This window comes from Citrus sinensis, chromosome 4 (assembly GCF_022201045.2).
Source record: "Citrus sinensis cultivar Valencia sweet orange chromosome 4, DVS_A1.0, whole genome shotgun sequence".
NCBI lineage: Eukaryota > Viridiplantae > Streptophyta > Magnoliopsida > Sapindales > Rutaceae > Citrus > Citrus sinensis.
The window spans coordinates 26,805,518-26,833,255 of NC_068559.1; the positions used below are offsets into that span (position 1 = coordinate 26,805,518).

The window sequence follows — 27,738 nt, forward strand, 5'->3', positions numbered from 1 at the left end:
TGTAGAGGTTCTCACATTCATTGTCTATTGTCGATGAGCTCTGTTGTAACGGGTTGGTGCTGCATCTGTGTTTTCAGAGAGAGACGAGGTTATGGCTGTCCCGTTCTTACTCTTCCCTTCTCCTGTGGGTTTTATTTTTGGAAATCTAAGAATCAGCTTCATTTGCATCCTGAGCTTCAGCTCAATTCTGTTTATACTCCTCACCCCAGCCTTCGTGATTTTTAAACTTGCCTGAGATAACAAAGATGAACCTGTGTTTATGTCACGTTCCCTGAGGTTAAAACACCCGCGAACGAGGATATTCACTGGGTGCCATATGTCATCGTATGACAATATAAGCTGGCTTGTAACATGCCAGCTTACCGGATGATCAATCACACCCTTGCCTGTATTAACTGTCGACGCCAAGCTCAGTGCCCCAGGCCCCGAATTCGTTTTGAGAGCACTGAGCAACCTAGATTAATAAGAATCGCACACAATCAAGCTGCTGAATAAGCATAAACGAATGGTACATACAACAGTTTTAATTCATCTCTCATCCCTCTTCTTCCACACATACATAAATTGACTTTATACATGATGTTGCATCGATTGACTTTACACACGATGTTGTATCAATTGACAGAAAGCAGGGATGAGAATCATCCTCTCCAAAGTTAACAGAAGCCTGTCCCCAAGGGCCACTATACCAGAACCCAATTAAACCTATCAGCATACAGGATCCCTAGAACTCCAGTTTAACCCAACATATAGGTTAGTTTGTGAGACTACATATATACATACAAGGAGGCAGCAAAGGTCAATTTTCACCCCCCACTCCAAGCCCATCAACAACTCAGCTACTAAAAGGTTGGGAAGTGAATTCCAAACAATGTGGCATGCTTTCTACCATGTCACCATGATAGCCTCGAGTAAGGTTAGGTTTCTCACACAATGAGAGATGTGTCCCCCAATATCTATCCTCCTAATCTTTCCTTTTCTTGCCTGACTTGCTTCTTGTTTTGGAAAACTCGGTTAGATCTGAACTTTGTGTTTTCAGGATTGCCTTGCTGGGTTTTGGGTTACTTTTGGAATCTTTACACGGTGAAGTTTCTTTATCTGGTTGACTAATATGCTCTTGAATTTCGATAGAATCAGAATGCTTCTCGTAAACAATGGCAGCGTCCAGGGTGTACAAGCGAAGCGCAAGAGCAGAAACTGTTGCAATGTTAGCTGCTCCAGAGAGTGAAGACCAATACCACCATCCATTCCTCAAGTAATCAGTTTTGATCATGTCCTCAAATACAATGGTCGCTTGAACCATCTGAAAACAAATAAATGAAAATTTGACTTGGTAGTTCAAGTCCATTGAACACTCAACCAAAGTGGGGAATGAGTATTTTTGAAGTGAAGTAAAACATACAGACCTCAAATATTGACTTGGCAGATTTGACAAATGCACGCCAGGCACTTCGGTTTTCCCAGCAAGCTTTTGAAGATCTAAGAGCTTCTTCTGGAACAGCAGCATCCATGTCGAGCAAGTTGATTTTGAGTTGCCTAAGAATTTCAATACCCCTTCCCATAAGCGGCATCAATGAAGTATCACGGACAATAGAACTGTTACCAATCCCCGGTTTTAGACTCAAACTGAATGATTGATCTCTTTTTTCATTCATGAAATTGGGATTTAGTCTTCTGCATTTTAGCACATCATCATCATTGTGACTCACTGTGCATCTTCTGGATGAGTTGTTTGAAATGTTATCATGTTCCAAACCGGATACCATGTCCCCTACTATTGAATATTGAAACAAATTTTCCAAATTTGTGGACTTATTACCCCGATTGATCTCATTTTTACACATCTCAACTAATTTCAAAGAGGGGTCGCAGAGATATGGTGATGTGCTTGGCACAAATGCAGGAACACCATTTGAACCAATAAGTCCTATTTCCTGAACCAATTCCTTAATAGAGTTCTTTGTGATAAACTTAGTACTAATCTCCTCAAAGTTAAAAGGGCATGCAAACTCCTTTGGAATTTCAAATGACCCCATGGCAGTCCCATGCTTTAAACTCTGAGACATACCTTTTCCCGCCGTTTCCATGCACTCAGCCTGTAAGGTCTCAGTCCTAATCGTCCCTGCCCCTTTTGTTCGCTCATCATCTTCCTTGCTGTTCTGAGAAGAAGTTGCACTCAAAATACACTTAGCATCATTATGCTCCTCAAGTTCATTCCTAGCGGAAAATGACAGGTGGCACCTGCGGCAATGGAATCTAGTAGGCAATACAGGTTCTAGGCACTCACAGCGGTACATTCTCTCTTTGCAAGTTAATTCAGAATTCGTATCCAGTTTCATTGACATTTTGAGAACTTCTGGCTCCAAGCAAGGACCATGCTTTTCCTCCAAAACAGTCAAAGCCTTTGTCACAAGCCCACTAGATTTCACAGTGGCTTCACTTTTTCTGCACTTTGAAGAACTTGGAACACTTTCATCCTCAATGTGATTTCCCGCAATTTTTAAGTCCTTGTATCCAATCTTTGTCCACCGTAATATGGACTCTGCCAGTTCTTTATCTCTTGGGTCACTATCAGACAACCATTGAATAAGTTCTTCAATTTCTGTATCACTTTGATAAGAAAACCATGAAGAAGATGCTGATATTCCATTGTACTCTTCTTCAAATGGAGAATTAGCCAATGAATCTCCATGCTCTTTCAATATTCTCTCCTGCTCTAACACTGTAGTTGCATCAACGAGAAGCCATGGAGACGTATTTGGCCTAAAGAAAGCCCAATATAATCGTCCAGCAGAATCTCTCCCCAACAATTCCTTCCGCAGAGATACTGCCAATTGTTGCGATTCCAAACCAGCAATTGAATCCTGCAAAACAGCAATCTCATTCTTAAGTACGCTTCCTTTTAGATCATGGGCATGTGGCTCATTCATATCATGTTGAACAATGCTATGATGACCAGGGACAATATTTTCAGGATTCATAGGCATTACGCATAGATGCTCAGCCACTTGGTTTCCATTTGTGTGATCTGACGAAAAGTGGCTTTGAGAAGCCTCACAATTAGGCTGCAGAGGACCACTTGTATGACCATTTTCTAAATCCTGTCCTTTGTTTCTCCAGGTAGCATACTCTCCAGCAGTGTCTTGTTTTTGTGGTTGAGAAGCAGAGTGAGGTACATCGTACTGCAGATCATCAACTCTTATGTTATCTTTCTCAGACTCTTGATGTACTTGAGACTCAGTATAAGGAGCCTCTCCAATTTGATTCCTACTGCAACTAGGCTGTCTCATTGAGATGCCTTTCAAATTAAACCAGCAAGACAGTTTTCTAGACTCATTTAACTGCAGACCATCCTCCGAAAGCGCCAGATCACTGGCCAAGGATGAGAAATAGCCACCTCCACCAGAAGGCTGCCTCATCAATTTACCATAATGTGGGTACAAAGTAGCAACCCCTTCTGTTCCACATTTTCCAGTACCACTAAGGACACTTGCCTTGTCTCTTGCCACTTTGCCAGCAAGAATTTCCTCTCTGAATTTCAAGTTTCTCCATTCCAAGGACAACGACCGAATTTTTTGCTGTAAATCAACAGATACAGAAGCACAGCGTTCCAAATGTTCTCGAATGTTAGTTGAGTTCAGCAACTCATCACACAAAAACTTTAAAAGGAATATCCTCTGCATCGAAAGGAAAAGAAAGAAGTGAAAAAAAGGGAAAAACAAACATGGTAAAAGTAAAAAGTCAAGACAAACTAGAAGTTCAGGTAAATCCAATGCCTCTCACTCTATTACTTTGAACACAATGACGCTGTAAAACTATAACCGAGAGAGTAAATACCAAGGATTTGTACAAATCATAACAAGAAGCGTGCTTAGTTTCTGACTATTACACACATCAGATGCGTGTGTTTACAAAACAAGAAAAACCAGTCCATGGAAACAGATGTGCGATCATTTTGGTTACTGAAGATGAGGTATAATATCATCATTCTTCAATCAATGAGTGTCAAATTTAAATGCATTGTGCAAACTGAAGCCCAAAACAGCATTTAAATTAGGAGCAGAAATTAAAATTTTTAACTGTCGATAGAACGCAATGCATATAACTAAGGTGATACAAAACCAGCAAACAGAGTACGTTCGGATAAACGAAGAAATTGAAGAGGATCATAGACAAACCTCCTTATCACTGTAATCCCAGTAGTCTCTCATTTCCATTGTTGCAGCCAAATGGAACACTTCCTCCAAAATCCTACAAGTGAACTCACCTTGATGTCTCCTTTTTGGGATTCTACTAGAGACGTGAGGAACTTGTGACATATACTTATTTTTACAGTTGCCACTGAGACAGGGAGGACAATACCAGTTTCCTTCAGGAACTCTTGTAAGAGGTGGTGTTAAACAATATGTATGATACCCAGAATCACATGTGTCACACAGTAAAACATTATCATCGTCTTTATCTATACCACACACTTTACAAACCCCCTCATCCCAAGGAGCTTTGGGAATTTCACTTGCAGACTCTAGAATATCCTCCATCTCTTTTTTGGCTTCAGAATTTAAGCACTCTAGGCTGGGATAATCAGCAAATTTCTGAACAAGGGTGAGAACCTGCAGCAGGTACGATCATGTTAAAGCAAGAATTACATCAAGTATTTTAAGATTCTATGAAGTAAAGTGCAAAACAATTGCAGAAACTTCAAATCATCTTTTTCTTCGTTGTTTTATGGCCTCATAGTTGTGGAATGGTTTGTGTAAAGAGGCTAACATTTTGTGGGTCATACTGGATTCTTGTGACTCCATACTTACAGAGAATTCCTTTGCTTTTGGTGAAGGAAAACAGACCAAAACTCTTTGGAAATGTGCTGTGGCAGCTCTGTTTTGGGTAATATGCGGATAAACATTGAAGAATTGTGGGATAGAGTATGTCTTCCAGCTTTGCTGTGGGCTTCAGTTCTAAGAAGTTCCAAGATTCATCTTTTTTCTTCATTCATCTAAGCTGGGAGAGTGTTTAGGCTGGTCCAGTATTGTAGTGGAGTGATTGGTATATTTTTTTTAGCACAGAAAAGTTTTCATTATTTTGCTTTCTTAGTGGACAGCTGGTCCACTCCTTGTAACAATCCTTCATCTTATCGAAAAAAGAAAAAAAAAGTCTTTTTTCCCAACACAAATGCATATACGCTTATGTGTGCACATACGCTCAACACAAGATAAGGGAAAGAAAAGGAATGGCCTTCTTGTCACATTCATGCATGCACGCCAATGCAAGCACACACACGCACACGTATCACAAAAACGCGCACACACAAACACAAAGAGGATGAAGGTTGAGGGAGAAAAGGATCCCAGTTTATATTCCACTTGTAGGCATAACGATGGCTGAATTTTCATATCAAGCTAGTGAGGCACACGAAGCAAAAGACGTGGATTTTCAGAAACTACATCACTAGATGGGATATTTTGTTGCCACAGGCAAGGCTGTAGCAAAATAAGAAAAAATGCAACCTAGAAAATAATCCTCAGTGGTTAAGAATAAGAATCAAGTTGCTTAGTTAATTGAAGCACATCAGACATATGTTGATTTCAACCTACTATTGACAGCAATATTTGATCATTTAGCCAACCCTAGTAAAATAGGAAGGCTAGAAAAGCAATATTGTTCCTTGTGCAAGAAATGTAGGTGAGGATTCACTATATGAGCACCTCCTTTATCTAATTTATACATCATTAAACCTACTTGAAGCAATTTTGTTATAAATTATGTTAAAATGCAACTCCAAACCAGTTTCCAATCAGAAGATGTCTTGCAGATTCAACAGTCAATTCTTTCCAAAATGAAAATCTTAGTTTTGGAGAAAGATTGGTTTGCAACTCAAGAGGCATTTTAATGAGAGAATCAGCAATACATTTGCAGTCTTTTCTTTCCTTCTCTCTCTTGTTCTCTTTAATTTTTTCGTTTCAGCTAGGTTATCGTATTGCATTTACATCAACAAAGTAAAAAATGAATTGAAGCGGCACAATTTTAACATGCTGTTTGCTAATGAGAAAGCATAATATTCATCCTTTTGGTCTTGCAAGTATTTTAGAGACTTTTTTTAAAAAAAAAAAAATTCCAAAGATATACATTGCAAGTATTTGCATTAAGGCTTTCCTAAAAATGCTTCAACTACCAGTATAGCTCCTGCATAACTGGAAGCAATAATTGAACTTTCTTATAAAAGACAATATAGATGGACAATTACAACATGACAGCTATAATAAGAAGTGTATTCATATACTTAGGGAGAGGTAGAGCGATACCAACAAACCTCTTTTTTATATAGTACTTCAAAATTTTGACATAGTTTTCCAGCCAACTGCAGTAAATCAGACTGATCACTATATGCAGTACAAATATGATGCCAAACCTGCCAAAAGAAAACAATGTACAATTAATCTTTGCATTACAGAGACACTATTAAAAAACCATATTGTCTGAAACTATGCATCAAAATCAACTGACGAAAAAAGATAGGATGTCTGTCAAATAACCGTAAGTAAAAAAGGAAAATCAATCTCTGCATGCAAAATTGGACAGACGTGCTAGACAACAAGTAGGGCCAACTAAGTCAAACAAATTAGGTAACACAATGCATACCTCCCGAACATCCTCTAAGAAAGCTTCATGTGACCCACCATACGCCCCAAAAGCCAATCTCAGATCAATAGTTCTAAAGTCTAAGGGGCGAGACACCATTGCAGGAAATCCAAGAAGTCCTTCATCATCATTATCAGAAGTGTTAAGAAGTGTTCTTCCCAACAAATTACAGAATACTCTTTCTTCATCAGCAGCAGCAGCACAACGAAGCACTTTTCGGCATTGCTTCATGATCACATCAGGCACAGAAGTAAAACATCTATTTTTTCTCTTCCTAGTAGGTTTCTGCGGCTGATCTTCACCACACACGTCTGCCAATACTGATAGAACAGCTTTCTGTAATAAATGAATAACAAGCTTAGGGACTCACTTACTAAAACCAGCTAGAAGGGATCTTTTGACAACAAAGAAATATTAATAAAGTGCAAGAAGCAACTCTTCAGGAAGCCCTATTAGAACGGCAAAACACTTATAAGCATCACAAATGTATCTGCAGAAAACCTTTTTTTTCCAAAGGCCAAATTTACAGAAGATAAACTCTTTAAAAATCTTTGAGTCACTACAAAAACATAACAAAGATTAATGAGTCATTAAAGATAGGTTCAAAGATGGGAGGCAGATTTTTCCGAAGCATGATACTGAATAAAGATCATACACGGCTGACCACCCTCCAGCATGCCATGGGTCAATTACAGAGAATTTCAAAACCCAACCAGCATGCTATGATGAATTTTTTTTTTTTTGAATTTTAATTTCTACAATTGTAGCTTCATAAAGTCAACCACAGTAGCAAGATTTAAAATTTGACTGATTTGTATCTACGTAGTATTAAAGGTAATTAAATAGTTCTGAAAAAGAAAGAAAAAATCACAATTCAAACTTCCACCCCAAATAAAATACTAAAAGTAAAATTTTAAAAGCACAATGAAACCCCCCACCCCCCCCCGGGAACTAAAATGATAGAGATGATAAGCACCTTTGTTGGCCCTGAAGCATTTCCCTTGTAGACTTCCTTACTTATTGAGTGCTCCAGTCTTTTTCTTGCCCATTCCGGAGGATCTTTATCTAAAGCATCATAGATACACTTCCTGATTCTAGCTCCAACATTAGTGGGTAGTTTTCTTACAGGTTCAAGAACCTGCGCCCACCCAGGAATTCCACTGTTGTTAACCTTAACTGTTTCGTGAGCACCGACTGCATCAGAGTCATTGTAATGCACACTTAAAGGACCACTTGTATTCTTCAATGAACCAAAGATTCGCTTTGTAGCCTCTGCAAGCAGCTGAGAGTCACAAAAATTAGTGGAGCAAATATAAGCATCTGATATTGCAATAATAGTGAATTGAAGGAACATGAACCGAAAACCTAATTGAAATACTGCTTTTAAAGAATAAGTGAAGGTAAATGAAAAGGCAACTGTGCCACACAAATGACTACTTTATCATCTTTTCCGTTCAAGCAAATGATAGGGGGTAAAATATAGGATGTGCAGATACTGAATCTAGTTTCTAAAACTTGTGTCATAATTCAATCTCATACAACATATCAAAAGAGCTCATTCACCATGATGCAAGGGTAATAGTACCACCTGTCCAGCCAGTTCACTTACTAGATAACAATTAACTACAATTTTGGGCAATAGCACAGCCCAAATTGCAACCAGAAAAGTGGTTCTAGAAAAGGAATTACCGGAAAGATCAGTATAAATATGAAGGATGTGAGCTGCAAAGACCAAAAGCCTAGGAAAATGATCACAGAGTTAAACATTGCTTTTGAGTTACGAAAACAATGTCAATGGGCTTTTTTTATTTATTCATTTATTTTTAAGGAGTGGGAAGGTAGTGGGGAAAGGATAATTTGATTGCACCAATATTAACTAGAAAAGAAGTGAATGGGTCCTCAAGAACTGTGATATCAACAACGGGACCAACTACACAGGATATGTGATTTTCATGGAACAGAATTACATTGAGTTCCCAAAATGTATTGTAGATAATGCACATGATTGCCTCACTCAGATGCCATTAAGTACTTTCCATATTTGCAGTTTTCTTTAATGTGGTTTCCTGCCACTAAAAGTGCAAAGCAAACAAAAAGAAAGGCAAAAAATAAAATAAAATAAAAAGCAATAATTTATCGATACCTCATCAGGGGAAATAGAGACAACCACATGTAAGGAAATTAAATTAACTAGAAATTCAGCAGTCATTAACCAAATGGTGACACGCAAGAGCAATTAATGTTCATGGTAAAAGTCAAAGAGGAAAACTCAAATAAAAAAACTATATTTTCATTTATTGAACACTGACAAAGTTATAGTCCGCGAAAAGAAACTTGTCCACACAGCCAACATCTCGAATGACATCCACTACAGGCAACTTACAAGATAGACATTAAAGATCTAAGATATCAAGAATTAAATAGCATTTTCCCAAATCGTCAAAAAATTGTTCACATTTTGCATATACCCAGAGATTTGACTAAACAAGCAAGCAAATCATATGCTTACCAAACTTAATACTTGGAATTATTATCCTCTCTCGCAGCTATGATGATGACGTCCAAAGGGTAGCCTCTATTTTCCTTTCAAAATTTAAGCTTTAATTTCAGCAATGATGTAAACAAACTACAAAAATGGCTAGCCCTTTCTCATCTCTGTATCTCTTTCTGCCCCTTCTGACAAGTTAATCTTTCAATCTCTCCTTCACATAACAGAACTTAACCACTAAGGTAGATGACATCTCGATAATGTAGTAAGGTTTACCATTTTTAATGTAGCCAGATATTTTATCACAAGACATCCTTTCTATTGACGACTTGGAACCTAAATACATCAACATATTTGAGTATTTATATAAATTAATACCATGACATAAGTTTGTGTTTCACATAAGACCTGACAGTTTCTTTTGTACCCTAAAATCACCACATCACAACCATTTTATTGTTCATAATATAATAGGATCATGCAATGAATTTTCTTATGATTTATTATAGTTCTTTAAAAGGTTGATATTAATTTCCATTATTCATTCCAGATCAACAATCAATATTGATCTCATCAGCTCCATCAATATCTCCAAAATTGACAACTTTTCATCCCGAATACATAGGGTAGTAAATTTGGTTCATTTAATGCATATGCAATACAAATTTTCATTGGAGCACAATGAATTTTATGCACGTAAGGTAGGGCAAAATGATTAAACGAAATTAAATATCTAGTCACTCACATTTACAGAGGAAAAAGAAAAAGAAAGAAGCAGAGAAGAATTCTATTACCTCATAAAGGTTTTAAAAAAAAAAAGACACAGAACATTCTCACAAGATAGTAAAGAAATGAAAGTCAATCTACCAGTGCATCTGCTTCCATTCCGGCCACTCCTGGGCGAGAACTACGGATTGTTCCACTATCACCTTGAAAACAATTAAGTGCTTTGCAACTCTCATGGTTCAGAAAATCCACAGTATCAAGGTTGCCTTCAATAGAAGAGACAGTTAAAAGATATCTCCTGGCTAATTCAGGCCAAGTAAGAACATTCACTGGGAGCAAATCAAGCATTATTTTCTTAGCAAACATCAAGTTTTCTGCATCTTTCCTCCTCCTCCTTCTTGACTTGGACTCTGTGCCATCAAAACTAGTATCTCCAAGAACTGCAACCTTGGACTGCAGTTCACCAAGTAAGAGTATCAGCAGTGAACAGAGAACATTTGCCAAACCTACATTGGTGCGTCCACTGCCGGTATTAGATGCTAGCCTGACATGGGCAGCCTCCCTCAAAGACTCCATTTCCTCTGCAATAAGTGCCTGTCCAATTTCTTGGGCAATGGTTGAAGTTGAAGAACTCCTTAGAGTGAAGGCAGAGCCATTTCTAAGCTCTTCTTCAAGTTCCTTGAATGATAAGGGTTCCTCCAGTCCCAAAACTTCAGAGAAACGCCACAATAACTCCCAAGACTAAACAAATAAAAGTAAAGTGGTTAAGACTACATTTTTTGACAATAAGAATGTTTCAACTGGATTGCTAGAAGTCATGATTCTTGACATTGGAAATTCCATACCTGAATAACATCACCTATTAATTCTATCGGAAGCTTTGAGCTTAGTGGCTTTCCAGGAGGAAAGTAAGACTTCATGACAGGGTTTTCAAGCACCTGCCCCCTTGGTCTTTGACAACCTTCGAATACATGACGGTCTGCTGCTTTCTCATAAGTATTACTCTTTCTTCTAACCCGGAGAAACCCACTTCTTACAGTTTGTGATGTTGACCAGTCCCTTCTTTTATCCAGGAATGTATATTCTGCACATACACGAACTCGAGGAAGCTGTTCTACAATCTCTTGCACGAATTCAACATCTAATCCAAATCTGTCTTGATCTAACCACTTCACTAATGCCTTGCAAGAAGTCTCAAGTTCATCATTGCTTCTGATGAGATGTGGGATGTTCACAGGGCCAGATAAACAGCAAAACTTGGATAATGAATCAGAAGATTCAGTTGCTTCCTCACTCACTGAGACAAAGTAGGAGGACCATATTTTAAATACATCATGCCTGCAACGAAACTTACATACACCAGTCTGTTCATATATCTTGCGGCAAGCATGTACCAAAGTTTGTGATACCATTCTCCACACAGAAGCTGATGATCTCCCTTCCACCAAAAATTCTCCAATGTCATCATCCAGCACAATATAATCAGATGTAGGTCTTCCAGCAATTTTTGAAAGACAGTCGGACTTTGTTTCATTGATTGTTTGAGATTTACAAGCTTGCTCAAGGTCAATCCCAAAATCGGACAAGTTATCATTTCCCAAATGTGGAGGACTATCATCTGAAAGTATCATCTGAATATTTGTATTCTCATCATCATGCAGACCAACCGTACCCTCAATTCCTTCCAGGCTCTTACCATCATGTGGCTCAAGACTTGGCCTCAAGAAGACTGTTGACCCGGTGGGGATGCGTTTAGCGGAGCACGGATATCGTTTAACTTTAAACAGTGGACCAAAATCACCACCATCAGAGACATCACAGACAAAAAGAGATCCGGTAACTTTGTCATGCCAGCTGGACTTGTAACCTACAGGCCAAATCTGGCTAGAATTATGGTAGGAGGGTCGGGGATCAACCTCACCCACAGCTAAAAGACAGAAGTCTTCAAACTCAACAGGAAGTCCGACCTGGGATGGCAGTTCAATAAGATATGAAGTCTTAAAGTATATGCTGAAAACAATTGATTGCAAAAGTATAAAAATGATAGTATGATCCTAATGAATGAAATTAAGGGATCAAATATTACAAACTTACAGTAACTTTCAAAGAGTCACAACCAACATTTTCCTCTAAGTTGACTTGTGTGGCTCCAAAATTACTCCTCAAATTGCAGGCTGGAATTTGAATTTCTGCAGTTTGAATACCTGAGAAGAACTCTCCACCAAAATTGCCTTTTGAATTTTCTTGACATTCTCTGAAGTTCTTAACTTGGGACAATATCAAGGACTCCTTTCTTCTTTGGTTTAAATGCAATCCTTTCTGCACCAAAGCAAACCCATCACTTCTATCCTGTGATTCCACAGAACGGTAATTTGATACCAACCCAAGATGGCAGGGAACATCAAACATTGAATCAAACCTATTTCCATTCACAGCGTAGTAATTCTGATATGATGTCCTGGGGATTGAATTACCACTAGCCCAAACCCTTTCTCTATGTACAGGACTCTGATCTGATTCTCTGAAATTTCTGCCAAATATCAGTCTTGGTTGCACTATATCTTCAAAGCCCGACCTAACAAAACCTGCTATACTGCCAGAAGCCTTCAAATGATCTAGTTGACTCCCCACATACAACAAATTTGAATGTGTTGCTGGGGCATTATTTGAGTTGCAAATAAAAGAAGTATCACATGGAGAATGCACTCTACAAAATTTAAAAACAAGCCATATAAGCATCAAGTGTCAACAAATTCACATTGTTACAAGCAGTATAATTAAAGCAAATGCCATCAAAATAAACAATAAAAACTTTGAAGAAAAACAAAACTTGCATTTGATTTATGTTCAATCCAAGAGAATCAAGAATAATGAAACAAAGAATCCACTACCCAACACTAGCTATCTTATAATGGCAGCATGTAAGTTGAACTAGTATAGCATTGCTTTCTTTTGATATGTTTTAAGGTAAAAATTTAGCAACTAGCCTGCTCTACGGGAAAGTTGGCCTTTTTAAGCAATGTAATTATCGAAATCAGCTACTAAATTACTCCTTGAACATATCACAGCTTTACTTGCTATCAAAACTAATCAAAATTTTGAGTTCACGTTATAACTAACAAGAACTAGCCGAGCTGGATTACCAAATAGTCCTAAATTTTCTCATATTAAATGGAAATAAAATAAAAAAACAAACGCGCGAAAAGGAAGCCAAAGAAATTCAAAATTACAACTAAACAATTTAATATGAAATCCAAAGGTTAAAATTGACCAAAATTAGAACATCATACCCAGAGCTAACAAGTTCGTTACTTTCTTCTTCACACGGCGGCAAGGCATTGATGTCCAAAAGTCCAACACCTCCACCACCGATACGACTCCCCTCACCGGAGTTCCTGGCCAGCACCGGAGCTGAAGAGACATCAACGGCAGCTCCTGCGACGGGGGTCTCGCGAGGAGAAGGGAGTGGCGTCTCGTTAAGATCGATCTCAAACGGCTTCGAACGACTACCCTGAGGCTTGGTGTCGGAGTCGTTACTGTTGAGCTCCATCGCCGCCACTTTTTCGAACTAACGGAGTCTTAATTCAGCGCACATAGGCGCATTGTAGCAGCGTAAAACCGACTGTAATAATTATTAGGTGAATTGAAGTGATGATGGTGAGAGAATCGAAGATCGAAGGCTCGAGGGAGAGAGGAGAGAAGATAAAAATGAGAAAACGAGCGAAAGTGATGTGGACACGAAAGCAACTTTGATTCTCTTTTTCTCTTCTCCCTCGGTGTCGTGTTTGTGTATGTGTAGAGCCGAAGCTGAGACATTTGGGCTCCTCTCTCGGGACTCTCGAAAGAGAGAGAGAGAGTAGCGTGATGACTTTGGGCCGAAATGACGGAAATGACCTCCGTGGGAAGGTGGGGTGGTGGGAGAAACGAGGACGCATTTTGTGACTAGCAACGGAAGTTAATAGAGGATGACGTCATTTTGAGTGTTGATTCTGTTGGCGTGGCAATATCAATCTTTCTTTCGTTTTGTTGATGGCACCGCACGGAGCACGCTTCTCCAAGTATAAGAAGCCGGGTCTCAGGTCTCTCTCCTCGTGACTGATAATTGTCCCAAGCTTAGCCAGATGGCCATTGCCCATGCCCCATCATCATCGACATAATAACATCATCACGCTTCATGTATCTTTTGACATGCGCATGCCTCATTCCCTTCCTGAGTTGTGGCCAAATCTCTGAGCCCGGCAAGGCCTGAAATGCGATCAATCTTTTTCCCGTCATAGGTGGAGGTGTGAATTCATTTAACTTCATTAAATTCCTCATTTCGTGGCTATGATGCTGATTCAGAATGTCACCTCACCCGATAATTTTGTAAATTTATATGATAGATGAAGTGGGAAAGGGAAATTTTCCATTTTAGTTAGTGAAATAGAAATATCTTATTAAGAAACAGAGAAACCGTAGAGGAAATAAACGTATGTATTTGACAGTTATATTAAACAAAGTTTACATAGCTTTACAAATTGAACACACCGGTAATGAAAGCCAAGCCAACGGTAGTAAGAACTGTCGGCAACAATAGCAGGTCTGCGAGTTCTTTATGTCGTACAATTGCGAAATACAAATACAAAGAGCTTAAAACATCAGATAACCCAGAACCAAGCTACAATCGACCCAGCAGCCAGACCAAGAACTAAGAACAGCACAATCACAATTCCTGCAGTCTCAGCATGTTGTAATTGAACAACTTTAGGGGCCAAAATCATCAATACACTAGTTAAGTAGCCATTGGTCAACCCCAAAAGGCAAGTTAATAATGTCACTGGAATTTCTGTACGGAAGAATTTGGGACCATGCAAGCATCCCAAGAATAGGGGGAAGAATAACAATCTAGCAAAACAACCACCAATTGCAACCTTTTCATTCTCAAGGAGATAAATTGCAGTCAATGATTTACCAACTAGGTCAAACACGTTGTAGCCAGCAATCAGGATGATCCCGTACCAATCCTTGAGAATTTCAGAGTGCACATCCTCTGTTATATAACCTGGAAATATTGATAATGTCACAATATAGATGAGGAGGATCCCAAACCCATACCACTTGACTCTCCCAACAATATGCCACACAGCTGATCTCCACATAGACCCAGTAAGGGAACCTTTCTCCTCTTTCTCCTCATTTACAGCCTGAATCTTCAGATCTTCATGGTATTTAATGACTGGAAGTCTATGTGCCACATTGTAAAAGACAATGCATATGACCATAACCACAATCCCAACTGCAAAGTAGAGGTTTGCACTTTTTCTCAGACCAATTGCATCTTGTGTATATACAGCTTTGGTTAAGATTCGAAGAACTGAAACAAGCACACCTGCACTCAACAATGCTAAAAGTCGTGATAGTGACTTTAACAAGAGTCTTCAACTCACATCATAGGGCAATTAATAATACTTCTTAGGCCCTCTTTGGTATGGAGATACTTTAGCTTTTAAGCCACAATTGTTGTGAAAAAAAACTATAACTATGTAATAAAAGTTGACAGTATGTGGTAAATATGGATTTTAAATAATAATTTTGATAAAAAAATAACAAACACATTATAAGTTTTTCATTATACAAGTGTTGGATCAAATCAAATTAGCTTCAAAGCCAGAGCAGCTACTGCCCAACCTCAATTTCAAACGGGGCCTCAGTTTTCACATTAGAAGCACACTATTCTTAGCACATCTAAAATTGTGATCCCTACAGTGGATCAACAATAACAATATTCACATAAAAGTTAGCACCATAATTATCCAACTCATACCAAGCTCCTGAAATATAATATACACTCTCAGTTAAGTTGTTGCCTGTTGGCTGTTGCGGCTCTAGCATAACATGTGGTTTTCATAACTAAGCCATACAACTAAAACCAAACCAGTACTTGAGCTCTGTTGAGTCTTATCTTCTTAGAATTTGCTTAAACCAGTTAAAAATGAAGTTTCTTGAAAAAGTTAACCAGCCATCCAATTCCTCAGCTCTTTAAAGAGCACAAGTATCTTAAAGAAGCGACTACAAGAAATAAAAAACTTGCTTCAATAATCTCCATCTGAAGTTTTCTTGAGTTAGTTTAAATACCACTTTGAGCTCCAATTGGTACAATGCAAAATCCAGTTCTTCATACTTCTATATGGGCTACTAATGTAAAGCTGTTCATTGCATGATCTACTTGTACGTAATCAACAGGAAAGTTCACATCATGTCCCGAGTTAATTTACAACTTATTAAAAAGCCAACATATGATTTAGCAAGCATAAGAATTCACGCATTAAAACCAGAAATGACTAATTGTTGCAAATAGGGTTTGACTACGCGGTAAATAGTAACACAGTTTGACCACGCGGCTTGAACAGTAACGCGTTATAAACATTAACGCAATGTGAACAGTAACACTGCATGAAAGACATAAATAGTAATGCAGTTTGAACAATGCTATCCGTTTGGTTATAAATAGGAGAGCCTTTCACAAGTTTTATCATCCCAAAGAATTCATTTCCTCTTATATGTAGAGAGAATTTGATAGTTGAATATAATTACTCTTAAATTGAGAGTTTTAAGTGTATTTAAGATTTGGAGGAGAGAAAATTATTTCTAAGAGTGTAGTTGTAATTATTTTACACATGGTAAATATTTTTTTCTCTGATTGTCTCTCCACAACATCGGTGGTTTTCCTTCGAATTTAGAATTTTTCACGTAAATCTTGTATTGTGTGATTGGTGTATTCTATATTTAATTTTTTTTATTAATTTGTTGCTTGACAAATTACTCAAGAGATCTTGGGAGAAATCTCAAATTCCTAACACTAATAACAGCATAAAAACTTACCAGAACCAGCAGTGCCAGCAACGAGAGCTTGCATGTATCTGTCAGGCAACTCACCAGCGGCCCCAATCAACCCACCTTGGACCAACGCATCAGCCAAACCTGAAAGCGCAACAGCCCCCACCGTTACTGTAAACCCGTCATACAACCCGACCCGACCCTTGATATAAACCGCGTCCATAACGGGCACCACAAGCAAAGCCACCACGAACAGGCCCAAGCCCACGTTGATTCTGACCCAAGCATCCGATTTGTGCGCGTAGAACACAATTATCACGAGGCAGAAGAGGCCAACGAGCATGTAAGCGACTGCGAAGATGCGGTCAACGGATGCTTCTGGATAGAGGTAGGAGAAGTAATCGACGGCTGTGATGAAGGCGTTCCATGGAAGTAAAAAGCCTAGGCCTAGGGTGAAGTAGATAATGTAGGCCAGGTGGAATGTGTCTGGTGGCGGCTTCTGATGAACAGTTATTGAGTTTCCGAGGAGAAGAGAGGACTCGGACTCCGATCCGGGTTCGGGTTTTACGGACAGACCCATCGGCAAGGGGTGGGGGAAGTCAGAAGTGGGTGGGATTCACGTGATACTAAGCTGTGAGATATTCTGTATTTTGGAAGAAGACTTGGGTTTTCAGATTGGAGAGATTCGGACCAATGAAATGACGTCGTTTTGGAAGTTAACAAGCACATCCATTGGTCCGCGCCATGCCAATAATTCATCTATAGCAACGAAGAACAACAAAATATTATTCATATTTACCAAAAGGCTGTTGAGGCACGTGTAGGAGAATTAAAAATTTAATTTAGTCAAAATTTGTATTGGTTCCACGATCACCTAATCAATAAAATAACAAATAGAAAAGGTTGAGTAATAAACCAAAATGGGCCAAACCAAGTGGCAACGACTAACGAACAACAATTGACTATGAAATTCTTCAGAGGTTTGACATCATGGTGACTACAGAAGGTTTGAGGGGGACTTTGTTGATATTATACTTTACCCATCAGAGATCTCATTTGGGATCATTCATCGTGTTCTATAGCGGTCCCCTCGTGTGGTGGCAATTAGTATATCAAGAACAAAGACTAAATTGCCTTCAAATTATGCACCCTCTTTTACAGTTTCTTTCTAGTCAAAACCAATCTTATTAATTAATCCATTTGATCTGACCGTCCTCTACCCATTACAGCATATATCAATGACAAACTCACAATGCCAGCATGCATATATATATATATATATATTTGGAGATTGCATGTCCGGCCATCAATATATTTTTTCATTACAACTTAAAATCGGCCTGCTATTTCATTTGAAGTGGTGGCGCTAGGCGATACATTTTGAATCTTTTCTTCTGCCGGAATATACATGATTAAGCTTTTGCACTATCTTTTGGGCAACGTCCATTTGTCTCACATACATATCTATGAGTTAAATAACTACAGGACTAATTAATCATATTTATTACAACTTGAGAATCAACAATGTGAGGCTTCTTGTCTCTACTACGACAACTCATTTTCCAGTAGCATAGGAACGAAAAGGTCCTCATTCTTCATTCAAGGTTCACTTTTGGACATCCTAGCTTGGACAGAAACAGAGGAGCCGAACACACAGGCTTTCCCAGTTCTAACATTTTTCAAGAATTAATCCTGTTTTCTCAGCATGCAGCTAAGTCCATTCTGAAATTCCAATATGTATGACAAAACTAAGTATCGGACTTTACCATCCTCCCTATTCTACATCCTCATCTTCCTGACCACCCTGAATGGTTCATTGTCACAAATTTCAAGCAACAACTGCATTCTTGATATTCAGTTCTCTTCAAGAAGTAACTCAAATTGTGAATTGGGCAATTGGGGTGGTTTTATCAACAGGAGTTGTTGTGGAGCAGTTTTCGATGATTACCTACGTGCATTGGGCCGGCAGGCCAATCTAACCGGAAAGATATTTTTAAATTCAACAGAGCAAAGCAACTGCTTAGCATCAATGAAGGAATTTGACAAGGATGTTTTAGGCTGCCACATTGAGAAGCTAACTAGTGGAGCAGGTGGCTGTTCTGACTACACCGTTGAGGGTATTGTTAATAAGCTGAGTGATAGTTTGAAAATTTTAGCCGAAGGATGTAAGAATTTAAGCTCCGATGGCAGATTTGATCAGGCCTGCACGGCATGTTTAAGAGGGTGGGAAGACATTGGTGGACCATCAGATGATGATTTAAATAATGGAAAGGCTACAGCTGATGTTTGTAGATTTGCAGTTTTAGTGACATTAGTAGGGATTTGGGTTGATAATGCAAAGTGGATACAAGCTGTTTTCAAATGCCTGGAAGAACAGCCTCTTGCCTTAGGTAATATATTTTGTAATTGTGAGATTCACTTTTTTCCTGAACTTAGTTTGTTGATTCTTTAATGCATCATCGTTCAATTTAACCTTAATAACTTAACCGATCTTTTCATATTATTGGCAGATGAAAAAGGAAACACAGGGAGTAGTAATATCAAGGCAAGCACAGGTAATCGTAAGATTCATATCTATAGCCCGTCAAAAGCCAGCCTAAACTGTGTATCTTACAGATTTCAGCAAAAGCTTTGTTTTTCATATTTCTTGGGTTTCATTTTACACTGACTGACTTGAGTAGTTTTCTTGATAACAAAAGGTCTGTTGATTCTAATTGGCGGCGTAGCAGTAATTGCAGTAATAGTAGCCATTGCAACATGGATTGTATTGAGAGAAAGGATCAAAAATGGTCTTTTAAAAGGAAAAGATGGTAATCTGCAGTTATAGTTTTAAACTAGCTCGGAGTTCATCTTAATTGTAAATAGCTGACCTTCTTGTTTTACTTGACAGCGTCAGATGAATCACTTTCGAAGGAATCCAGCTGTCTTAAGATAGCCATTAAGGAAGTTTATTCAGCCACAAACAATCTCAGTGCATCAAACTATATTGGCCAGGGGGTAGCTGGTGAGAACCTTCCTAGTATCTGCAATTAGTGGCGCATAGGAATTATGCAACAATCCATGATGTTACTGACTAGAAACTTTTAGAGGAGATAAGCTGTTAGTTTGAAAAATTAAAACTTAGACATTCTCAAATTCTTCTGTTACCACCAGGGAAAGTGTATAAAGGAATACTCTCAAATGGTCAACAAGTTGCAGTTAAGCACATTATCAGTGACGGATACGTAGACACATTTGTCAGGGAAGTTAGAAGTCTATCTCATGTCCAACACCCAAACCTAGTGGCTTTGCTCAGCTATTGTGAGGACCACAATGAATGTTTCCTGGTGTACGAGTTGTGCCATAACGGTAACCTCTCAGAATGGCTATATGGTATGTTCTTATTTCCAGTCTCAACAATATTATTACATTTTTTTTTCTCCTTGCTTGGAGACCAACTGATACAGTTGAAGAATAACAGGTAAAGCTGGAGTTCTTTCATGGATCCAAAGACTTAAGATTGCAATTGATAGTGCTACAGGCCTCTGGTTTCTCCATACTTATCCAGAGGGCTGCATAATTCACAGAGACATCAAGGTAAACTTTTTCTTGGAGGCAGGCATCATATATTTTACTTTCTATTCCCAATCTTTATTTAATTATTTTTTTCATATGTACATCCTATAGCCCACGAACATTCTTATCAATGCTGACTTTCAAGCAAAACTCTCGGATTTTGGGTTATCGAAAGTTATGGACATTGGTCAGTCCTATGTGAGTTCAGAAGTGAGAGGAACCTTTGGTTATGTTGATCCAGAGTACAGAAGAAACCACCATGTAAGCACTTCCGGAGATGTTTACAGCTTCGGAGTTGTTCTATTACAACTACTTTCAGGGCAGAGGGTCATAAATTTGGGCGACAACAGACCAATGCCTCTAGATAAAATGGTGAGGAATGACTTCCTCTATATCTGTTGAACCTTATTTTGTTTCTTAAAAATTAAATTTCCAATTTTAAGTTTCACGTTCGTGACCCACATCTTACTCTTTAGGCAAAATTCGTCATGAGAGGTGGCAACATAGCCAAATTTGCTGATCCAAAAATAAACGGAGAGTACTCAGTGGAAGCATTTGACCTCGTGTTCAAGCTAGCCTTGTCGTGCACAGGGCTTAAGCAGCAAAGGCCATCCATGGAGCAAGTGGTCTTAAGACTAGAAAAGGCACTTGATATTTCAAAGACCAGTAATTCCTATCGAAGTCATCACAACTGCATTGATGGATCGAGATGAACAAATGGACAACAGACGTTCTTTTCTATTGCCAATTTAAGAAACAATAGTGTAATTAACACGCTCTTATTAATATCGAACTTGAGAAGAATCGCAATACAACAGTATTTTTTTGTACAAAGCTTTGTCAAAAAAAAAAAAAAAAGGAGAAGCTGATTTGGCTATTAGCTCTTAAAAACCTGAGCTAATGCACAAACTCAAACAGGAAAGAAATCAAACAATCTATACAACTGTGTGTATTTACATGGATTGACAGACAGGTTCCTGTAAAGTATAATAATAATAAAAAAAGATAACCCGTAAAAATGTGGGTTACCATACATGGACAGAGCGGTCCTGAGGAAGAACTGGAGTTGTTGAGCCAGATGAATGTCTTTCATAGAATTCATGAAGGATCCTAATTAGAGCACTGGCCTTTTTGCTAGCGCGTGATGAGCCTTGACTGAGTAGGGAATACAATGATCCCATTAGTGAAGGGCTCTTCACCAAAAGAGCAACCACATTTGCACCACCATTGATGCATAAAGCCAGTAATAAAGACACACAGTACTCCTTCCCTGCTCTTGAGGTGCAAGAATCCAAAATCTTCATTATCATATCCAAAGCTCCATGGTGCAGTATTGCTATTGTCCCATCAAGCTTCTCCGCTAGAGTTGCTAAAACTGCCAGTGAATCTGTAATCAATTCTTCGCTATCAGAAGAAGTCAAAAGATTAAGCAGCAAAGGAACTGCACCAGCTGCAAGAAACCTCCAATGATTGCCAGAGTGCATTAGCAGACCAAATATTGCCACTAATGCATTCTTCTTGCTACGATCAGTTCCATCCCTGACCATATCCACTAAAGCTGGTATAGCCTCTGGATTTTCACCAATCAATTTCCTGTACTCTTCTATAGAAGCAATGTAGAACAGTGTCGCAGCAGCATGCTGCCTAGCTTCAACTTTCAGTCCCTTCTTTAGCATATCTACAATAAAATCTAATCCTCCACTCTCCACTACCATGCTCTTGCTTTTGCAATGTTTTGACAGATTCAACAAAGCAGCAATAGCATTCTCTTGAGTTGAAGAATCCTTTGATGACAAAAGTTTCAATAAACTTGGAATGCAACCAACTTCCACCAAACAAGACCTGTTAAAAATGCTAGATTTGGTGAGAAGCCGGACCTCATAAGCTGCTTTATTCTTTTCTTCACTAGTTCCCTCCAGAAGCCTGTTAGAAATAAAATTAGCTAACAATTTCATAGCTCCTTCAGCTGCCAAACTCCCTGCAAGAACCGTCCTTGTAATATCCCGATTCTCGTGACCTGATTCTTCAGCAATAGAAACTCCGTTATCAACAGACCAATCCTGAATGATCCTCTTAAGAACCAAATTAACCAGCAACTCCTTACTTTGTAGCCTCTCACCTGTCTTGGGACAAGTAGAATTCCCAGCTCTAAACCATTTCAAGATGGAAGCTCGATCATAAGTATGCCCAGTGGATAATGTCACTGGATCTTTCATGATCTCCAAAGAAATTGGACACGTAAAATCATCTGGGGTTAAGCCACCAAGCATATTGTTGCAACACTTCTTGCTAACTTGTTGACTAGCTTCATTGTCAACAAGATCAAACATTATACATTTGCAGTAGCTCAAGAACCCCATTAGACTACTCAAAAGTGCCAATTCGCTTCTTTTGTCTACATTCAAGTACTCAATAGTAATTTCTGAATCCAAGAACTTGACCTCCTGATTGCACTGACTCCATTTTGTGATCCCAAGATAATCCAAAACCCGTTTTACTTCACTCTTATCCGGGCGAATCCCATCCTCAAACCGACCCAAGATCCGGATCACATCATTTAAGACCCGTTTATCATCTGGGTCAGTTTCAAATATTGCTTTACGCGCTTGCCTCATCACCAACTCAACTAACTCCTTCACTTCACTTGATACATCGATCGCCGCCAGTGGCAAAACATCCAGAGCCGTACCAATGGCCCGAATAAACAGCCGTAACTGATTCGAAACCCGATCCGATTTCATTAGCATCCATAGTCGGGCACCTTCACGAGTACAATCCTCCAACAAGTAACGAATCCTCTGGAAGGTCAAATGCAGCTCCGACAAGCTGATGACTAGAGAACCCGGAATATCCGCCGACTCGACCCGCAATTCTTCAAGAAATATCAACAGATTGTGAACTTGTCGAATCGCTTTGAGCGCATTTCGTTTATTGGTTGAAAAGAATTCGGATTTGTAAGTACAGATATCGTGGGCAAGATCGATGAGTGAGATCAGAAGCGTTGACGGAGAAATGGATTCACATGGATGAACCGCCGGAAATGTCAGTACCCGGCGACCCAAACCGTAAAGTTTTTTGGTCATAAACAACAGGAGACAAATCCAAGCGAAAAGTCTTGAGTTTGACTTTTTGTATTTTGATTTTGTGCTTTTTTTCGTTTAGGCTTTGATGAGGAAACGGTAGTTCAAGTTTTAGTCCTATATATAGGAATTGGAGTATAACCGGACACGTTTTGGTATCCTATTTGTCGTTATGGGAAATTTAGATCTTTACGTTACATACAACAAACTGACTGCTCAGTAGATCTGTGACACGTAATCAAAGGACACGTGGGTGTTTCTGGAGATGGGGATAAGCAGCATCGTAGGTACCTTCCAGTAGTACGTCAATGGATGAGGTACTGACACGTGTCCCAAACACGTGGGATGAAGGTACGTGAAAAGAGGCAGCCGACAAGGACTATGAGACATAACGTGGCTTTTTTTTGGCTCACGACCGTTGAAATATAACGTGGAATTATTAGAGAATAAGATTTTAATTTATGTTTAATAATTAACTCTTGAGGCGATTGTTAATTTCCGAAAAAAAATTTATAATAATTGAGGGTTTGAGGCAATTGTTGATTTAATAAATATTTTGTTATTTATCATTATGGTACACGTCTTCGGCAATGACAATTGGCCCAATTATCCATAGCTATTTAAAATTGGATGTGAAGAGGAAGATGAAAGTGGGCCATGTTAGGCGTGGGCCTAAAGCTTCACTTAAATATGGGCCGTGTCTATTTCATTTTTTCTTTGAAGTAGGGCTGTGTCAACTTTGACATATCTAGAAGGTCCATGTCCTTTTCTCTTCTTTGAATTATGTACACATCAAAATATAATTTCCCTATTTTTTTATTATTAAATTTTTTCGTAATTGCGTTGATAGGTTTGTTGTGGAGCTTGAATGGCTCTGCGTGGAGTCCATACTTGCAAAGATATTCATTGACCAGTATGCTGAGTCAAACTTTAGACAGACTGGCTCCTTACACATATATATGTGAATGAAGCAATAATTATAAATAATTATCATATATGGATAGACAATAATTTGTATACAACTTATCACGAGACAGAGTCACTTTGTAATTTAGTTAAAAAAAAAATTGGTATCGGAATACATAGATTCATTCGGTTCTAAACAAGTTAAGGGCATTTGAATAAAACATTTTTTTTTAATCTCAACTCTCTCAGTTTTCTCTAATTTTTCTTTTACTTTTCATCCTTACTAAGAAAACAATTCAGGAAAATCAGAACTCCCTTCAACCACGATTCTGTTCTGAATGTTGAGCTTCGCTAGTACAAACAATTTACACACGTGCAATTGATGGTACTTAACTTTTAAAGTGTAGGAAACTATGAGAAGAGTTGCACTTAATTCTTTAGGCAATAAGTTTCAAAACAATATATTTTCAGTTAAACTTGTAAATGTAAATTCATTATTTTCAGATAAATTAAATTAAGTAAAACTAACTGTATACTTTTTAAATAAAGCTAACTATAGTCCGGTTTTAGTCAAAGCATTATTTGTACACTAAGAATGCGTTTGGAATTAATGTTGAGCAAATATAACTTAAAAGTTACGTCATTTTAATTTTAAACAGGAACTAAATAAATTATACCGAATAAATATTTAGAGAGAGTTTCTGTCAGAGTGGTAGTGATGTTTACAGAAGTATAAAGTACGCATCTACATTCACACGTAGCAGCATTATGTCTCAGTATGTTTACAAACGAGAACAATGATGCGCGACTGTGCCTATATCAAGCTTCCATTGGCGCTGGCACTTGATCAACTCCCTTATAAACGATCTGTTTTGGATAATATTTCATTTGACAACAATTTATTTTGCTATCTGTTGTTAAATCGAATATAATCAAATCTTTTTACAAACAGTTTTGTGCAATAACCAACTCTAATTAGAGGATTCATTGCTGGCAAACAAAGTCACAGGAAACGAATCTAAATTCTAAAACCCATCTTGTAAAATCCCAACTAGAAGAATAACAAGCTGAAGCTGGCCAAGTTTTGCAATATATGTCTGCTTCGATCTGTTGTCTTTTCTGTACCTAGTTGAAGTATAGCTGCCATGCATGATGCTCATCAAATTGGAATTGACCCATGTCGTTAATAGTCATATCACTACAAGCACATCAAATCAATGCCAGCTACTACACTTCTGGCAAGTTTTAGTACCATTTTGATTTCATGCCAAAAAGAAATGGACGCCACTCCTGAGCACGAACCAAACTGTATGCTTATTTCAATTCATTTATGTTTCCTCATTAACGCAGTTAGGAAGATCACAAAAAACACACTAATAAACAATATTTTTCTAATTAATTGTACAACGATCACAAGAGTTAATCAAATCCACCGCCAAATCAAAATCAAGCAAACTAAAAGTTTCTACAACAAAAACAAAAAAACAAAAAAAAAATTATTTATTTGTATGTCTATAATTGGACTGTTTAACTAATTAATTTATTAATTCGATGATCCTTTTTTATTTAATCGGCAAAGAATCTTTTGATTCCGTGCTTAATTTGTTGCTCTTATGAAAGTGTAGCCGTATGCAGCCATAGCCAGTAAAAGCGAAGTGATAAGATGCGGAAAAGTAGTTGTAAAACTAAATCTGTTATTGTCTTGTTGAGAAAAGATTTGTTATTAATTTGTCTCGTCAGGTTCAGAGCTGAACCTAAGAGGAGGGCCAGCGCCGTGAAAATTGAAATTGAGACGCAACCAACTATCGACATTAATAATATTATTAATGCATCAAGTAAATGTCAAATTCAGCATGGCCATAAACTACTTTTGGGCAGCCTCCCCCTCCCCCTCCCCCACCCTAACCACCCCCACCCCACTAAGGAGCACTGTTAAGCATCCTATCAAAATCATCCCACATGATCTTTGGTATCATTGTTGGTAATTTGTTGCCTTTCGAGATCTAACAACAAAAGTGATGCTAGGAAAACAAAAGATCCATGGCCAGCTAGTAACAACTAGGCAAGTTAATGTCTTTTTTTCGCGTTCTCCTCGTATATTTAACTTATTAAATATGGCCCAAACATGTGTATGCCTTAGCTTCATCAAAATCAAGTGAAGCACAAATGGCTCTTTTACTACTAAACAATCTAATTTTAGCATTCCTCTTGTTCTTTTGCATTATGGCACCCAAGGTTTCTTCACACAACAGGGCTTACGCGGCCCCAAGTGTTGCACGCTTGACAGATCTTTTTGGTCACGTCTCAGTTGATCAGGGCTTTTCCACTTTCTTCGGAGGCTCAAATGTCAAGCGGATCAATAATGGGTCCATGGCCACTCTTGCTCTTGACAAATCCTCAGGCTCTGGATTGGTCTCCAGGAACAAATATTACCACGGATTCTTCAGTGCCGCTATAAAGTTGCCATCTGGTCTCTCATCCGGAGTTGTACTTGCCTTCTACGTAAGCATTTGGTTATGTTTAATTCTTCAATTCTGGTATATTTGCATATATACATGTGTGTGTGTGCGTGTGCGTGTGGGGAGTGTTTGGGCTTCTAAATAGTAACAAGTGCATGCATGTGTATTTGCAGTTGTCTAATGCAGATAGCTATCCGCACAACCATGATGAAATTGATATTGAATTGCTTGGTCATGATAAGAGAAATGACTGGGTTCTACAAACAAACATATATGCGAATGGAGGTGTCAGTACCGGAAGAGAAGAGAAATTTTACTTCTGGTTTGATCCAACGGCACAGCACCATTACTACAGCATCATCTGGAACAGCCATCACATTGTGTAAGTAACACACTAGAGAGTCAGAAATTCTCAAAATGAAATAATTAATACTGAAACTACACACTACTAATTGCAGATTTCTAGTGGACAATGTACCGCTGAGAGAGTTTCCAAACACTGGGGCCTTTTCTTCTGTATACCCATCAAAGCCAATGTCAGTTTACGTGACAATATGGGATGGATCACAGTGGGCAACTCATGGAGGAAAATATCCAGTTAATTACAAGTATGCACCATTTGTGGCTTCACTGGCTGAAATGGAAATGGCTGGCTGTGTGTTATCAAATTCTGCCTCTGCTCCTGCTTCATGCTCGAAGGGAAGTGCTTCAAGCTTGGATCCAGTTGATGGACAACAATTTACTACACTTTCAAAGCAGCAAGTTGCTGCATTGGATTGGTCTAGAAGAAAGCTCATGTTCTACTCTTACTGTAAGGATACGACAAGATTTAAAGTCATGCCACCAGAGTGCAAATAACTAAAGAGATTACAGATCACTTCTTCTTTTTTCCCCTTTATTTTGTCATTAATTTCGTATTCTTCTCCCCATCGGAGAGGAAATGAATAACAAAGAAGGCAAATTTTCTGTATTTATTTATATCAAGTAATGAACCAATAACTCAATTATTTATGGGATAGTTATTTAATTTAAACTTATTAAGTAAAGATCCAATTATGGTAGAATTATT

At 38.4% G+C, this 27,738-nt stretch overlaps 5 protein-coding genes across 7 annotated transcripts; 2 read left to right on the forward strand and 3 right to left on the reverse strand.

The window, feature by feature from the left end:
- Positions 1-469: 469 nt before the first annotated feature.
- On the reverse strand, positions 470-14,164 carry LOC102609215 (methyl-CpG-binding domain-containing protein 9-like). 2 transcript variants are annotated; one of them, XM_006483770.4, is made up of 11 exons: positions 13,144-14,164; positions 11,948-12,560; positions 10,699-11,820; positions 9,995-10,594; positions 7,616-7,921; positions 6,640-6,975; positions 6,311-6,409; positions 4,179-4,613; positions 2,991-3,677; positions 1,407-2,864; positions 470-1,303 (listed from the first exon to the last, which is right to left on the reverse strand). In XM_006483770.4, the coding sequence occupies exons 1-11, from the start codon at positions 13,401-13,403 to the stop codon at positions 965-967; spliced, it is 6,255 nt and encodes a 2,084-aa protein (XP_006483833.1). In that variant the 5' UTR covers positions 13,404-14,164; the 3' UTR covers positions 470-964. The 2 variants fall into 2 exon arrangements, with proteins under 2 accessions (XP_006483833.1, XP_006483832.1); XM_006483769.4 differs by having other exon boundaries at positions 1,407-3,677.
- A 144-nt stretch (positions 14,165-14,308) lies between these two features.
- LOC102608930 (equilibrative nucleotide transporter 1) lies at positions 14,309-17,438 on the reverse strand. 2 transcript variants are annotated; one of them, XM_025101373.2, is made up of 2 exons: positions 16,715-17,438; positions 14,309-15,236 (listed from the first exon to the last, which is right to left on the reverse strand). In XM_025101373.2, the coding sequence occupies exons 1-2, from the start codon at positions 17,247-17,249 to the stop codon at positions 14,491-14,493; spliced, it is 1,281 nt and encodes a 426-aa protein (XP_024957141.1). In that variant the 5' UTR covers positions 17,250-17,438; the 3' UTR covers positions 14,309-14,490. The 2 variants fall into 2 exon arrangements, with proteins under 2 accessions (XP_024957141.1, XP_006483831.1); XM_006483768.4 differs by having other exon boundaries at positions 14,309-15,221; positions 16,715-17,432.
- A 772-nt stretch (positions 17,439-18,210) lies between these two features.
- On the forward strand, positions 18,211-20,945 carry LOC102616035 (probable LRR receptor-like serine/threonine-protein kinase At1g07550). The gene is made up of 8 exons (XM_052439938.1): positions 18,211-19,059; positions 19,180-19,224; positions 19,369-19,479; positions 19,560-19,673; positions 19,823-20,041; positions 20,130-20,245; positions 20,336-20,596; positions 20,701-20,945. Exons 1-8 carry the CDS (start codon positions 18,405-18,407, stop codon positions 20,935-20,937), a joined length of 1,758 nt encoding a protein of 585 aa, XP_052295898.1. The 5' UTR covers positions 18,211-18,404; the 3' UTR covers positions 20,938-20,945.
- A 27-nt stretch (positions 20,946-20,972) lies between these two features.
- LOC102608641 (U-box domain-containing protein 18) lies at positions 20,973-23,407 on the reverse strand. The gene has a single exon (XM_006483767.4). The coding sequence runs from the start codon at positions 23,305-23,307 to the stop codon at positions 21,250-21,252; it is 2,058 nt and encodes a 685-aa protein (XP_006483830.1). The 5' UTR covers positions 23,308-23,407; the 3' UTR covers positions 20,973-21,249.
- A 2,823-nt stretch (positions 23,408-26,230) lies between these two features.
- LOC102608350 (probable xyloglucan endotransglucosylase/hydrolase protein 33) lies at positions 26,231-27,680 on the forward strand. Its single transcript, XM_006483766.4, has 3 exons — positions 26,231-26,712; positions 26,843-27,051; positions 27,128-27,680. The coding sequence occupies exons 1-3, from the start codon at positions 26,377-26,379 to the stop codon at positions 27,525-27,527; spliced, it is 945 nt and encodes a 314-aa protein (XP_006483829.1). The 5' UTR covers positions 26,231-26,376; the 3' UTR covers positions 27,528-27,680.
- Positions 27,681-27,738: the final 58 nt, after the last annotated feature.

Bases quoted from the DNA above. Each gene is read 5' to 3' on its own strand.
- LOC102609215 (XM_006483769.4), bottom strand. From the start codon at position 13,403: ATGGAGCTCAACAGTAACGACTCCGACACCAAGCCTCAGGGTAGTCGT. The intron at 12,561-13,143 runs GTATGATGTTCT...TAAATTTTGTAG, and splicing joins AACGAACTTGTTAGCTCTGG to AGTGCATTCTCCATGTGATA. The intron at 7,922-9,994 runs GTAGATTGACTT...TGTGACTCTCAG, and splicing joins GAATGGAAGCAGATGCACTG to CTGCTTGCAGAGGCTACAAA.
- LOC102608930 (XM_025101373.2), bottom strand. From the start codon at position 17,249: ATGGGTCTGTCCGTAAAACCCGAACCCGGATCGGAGTCCGAGTCCTCT. The intron at 15,237-16,714 runs GTAAGTTTTTAT...CACGACTTTTAG, and splicing joins TGCTGGCACTGCTGGTTCTG to CATTGTTGAGTGCAGGTGTG.
- LOC102616035 (XM_052439938.1), top strand. From the start codon at position 18,405: ATGTATGACAAAACTAAGTATCGGACTTTACCATCCTCCCTATTCTAC. The intron at 19,060-19,179 runs GTAATATATTTT...TATTATTGGCAG, and splicing joins AGAACAGCCTCTTGCCTTAG to ATGAAAAAGGAAACACAGGG. The intron at 19,225-19,368 runs GTAATCGTAAGA...TGATAACAAAAG, and splicing joins TAATATCAAGGCAAGCACAG to GTCTGTTGATTCTAATTGGC.
- LOC102608641 (XM_006483767.4), bottom strand. From the start codon at position 23,307: ATGACCAAAAAACTTTACGGTTTGGGTCGCCGGGTACTGACATTTCCG.
- LOC102608350 (XM_006483766.4), top strand. From the start codon at position 26,377: ATGGCTCTTTTACTACTAAACAATCTAATTTTAGCATTCCTCTTGTTC. The intron at 26,713-26,842 runs GTAAGCATTTGG...GTGTATTTGCAG, and splicing joins GAGTTGTACTTGCCTTCTAC to TTGTCTAATGCAGATAGCTA. The intron at 27,052-27,127 runs GTAAGTAACACA...TACTAATTGCAG, and splicing joins TGGAACAGCCATCACATTGT to ATTTCTAGTGGACAATGTAC.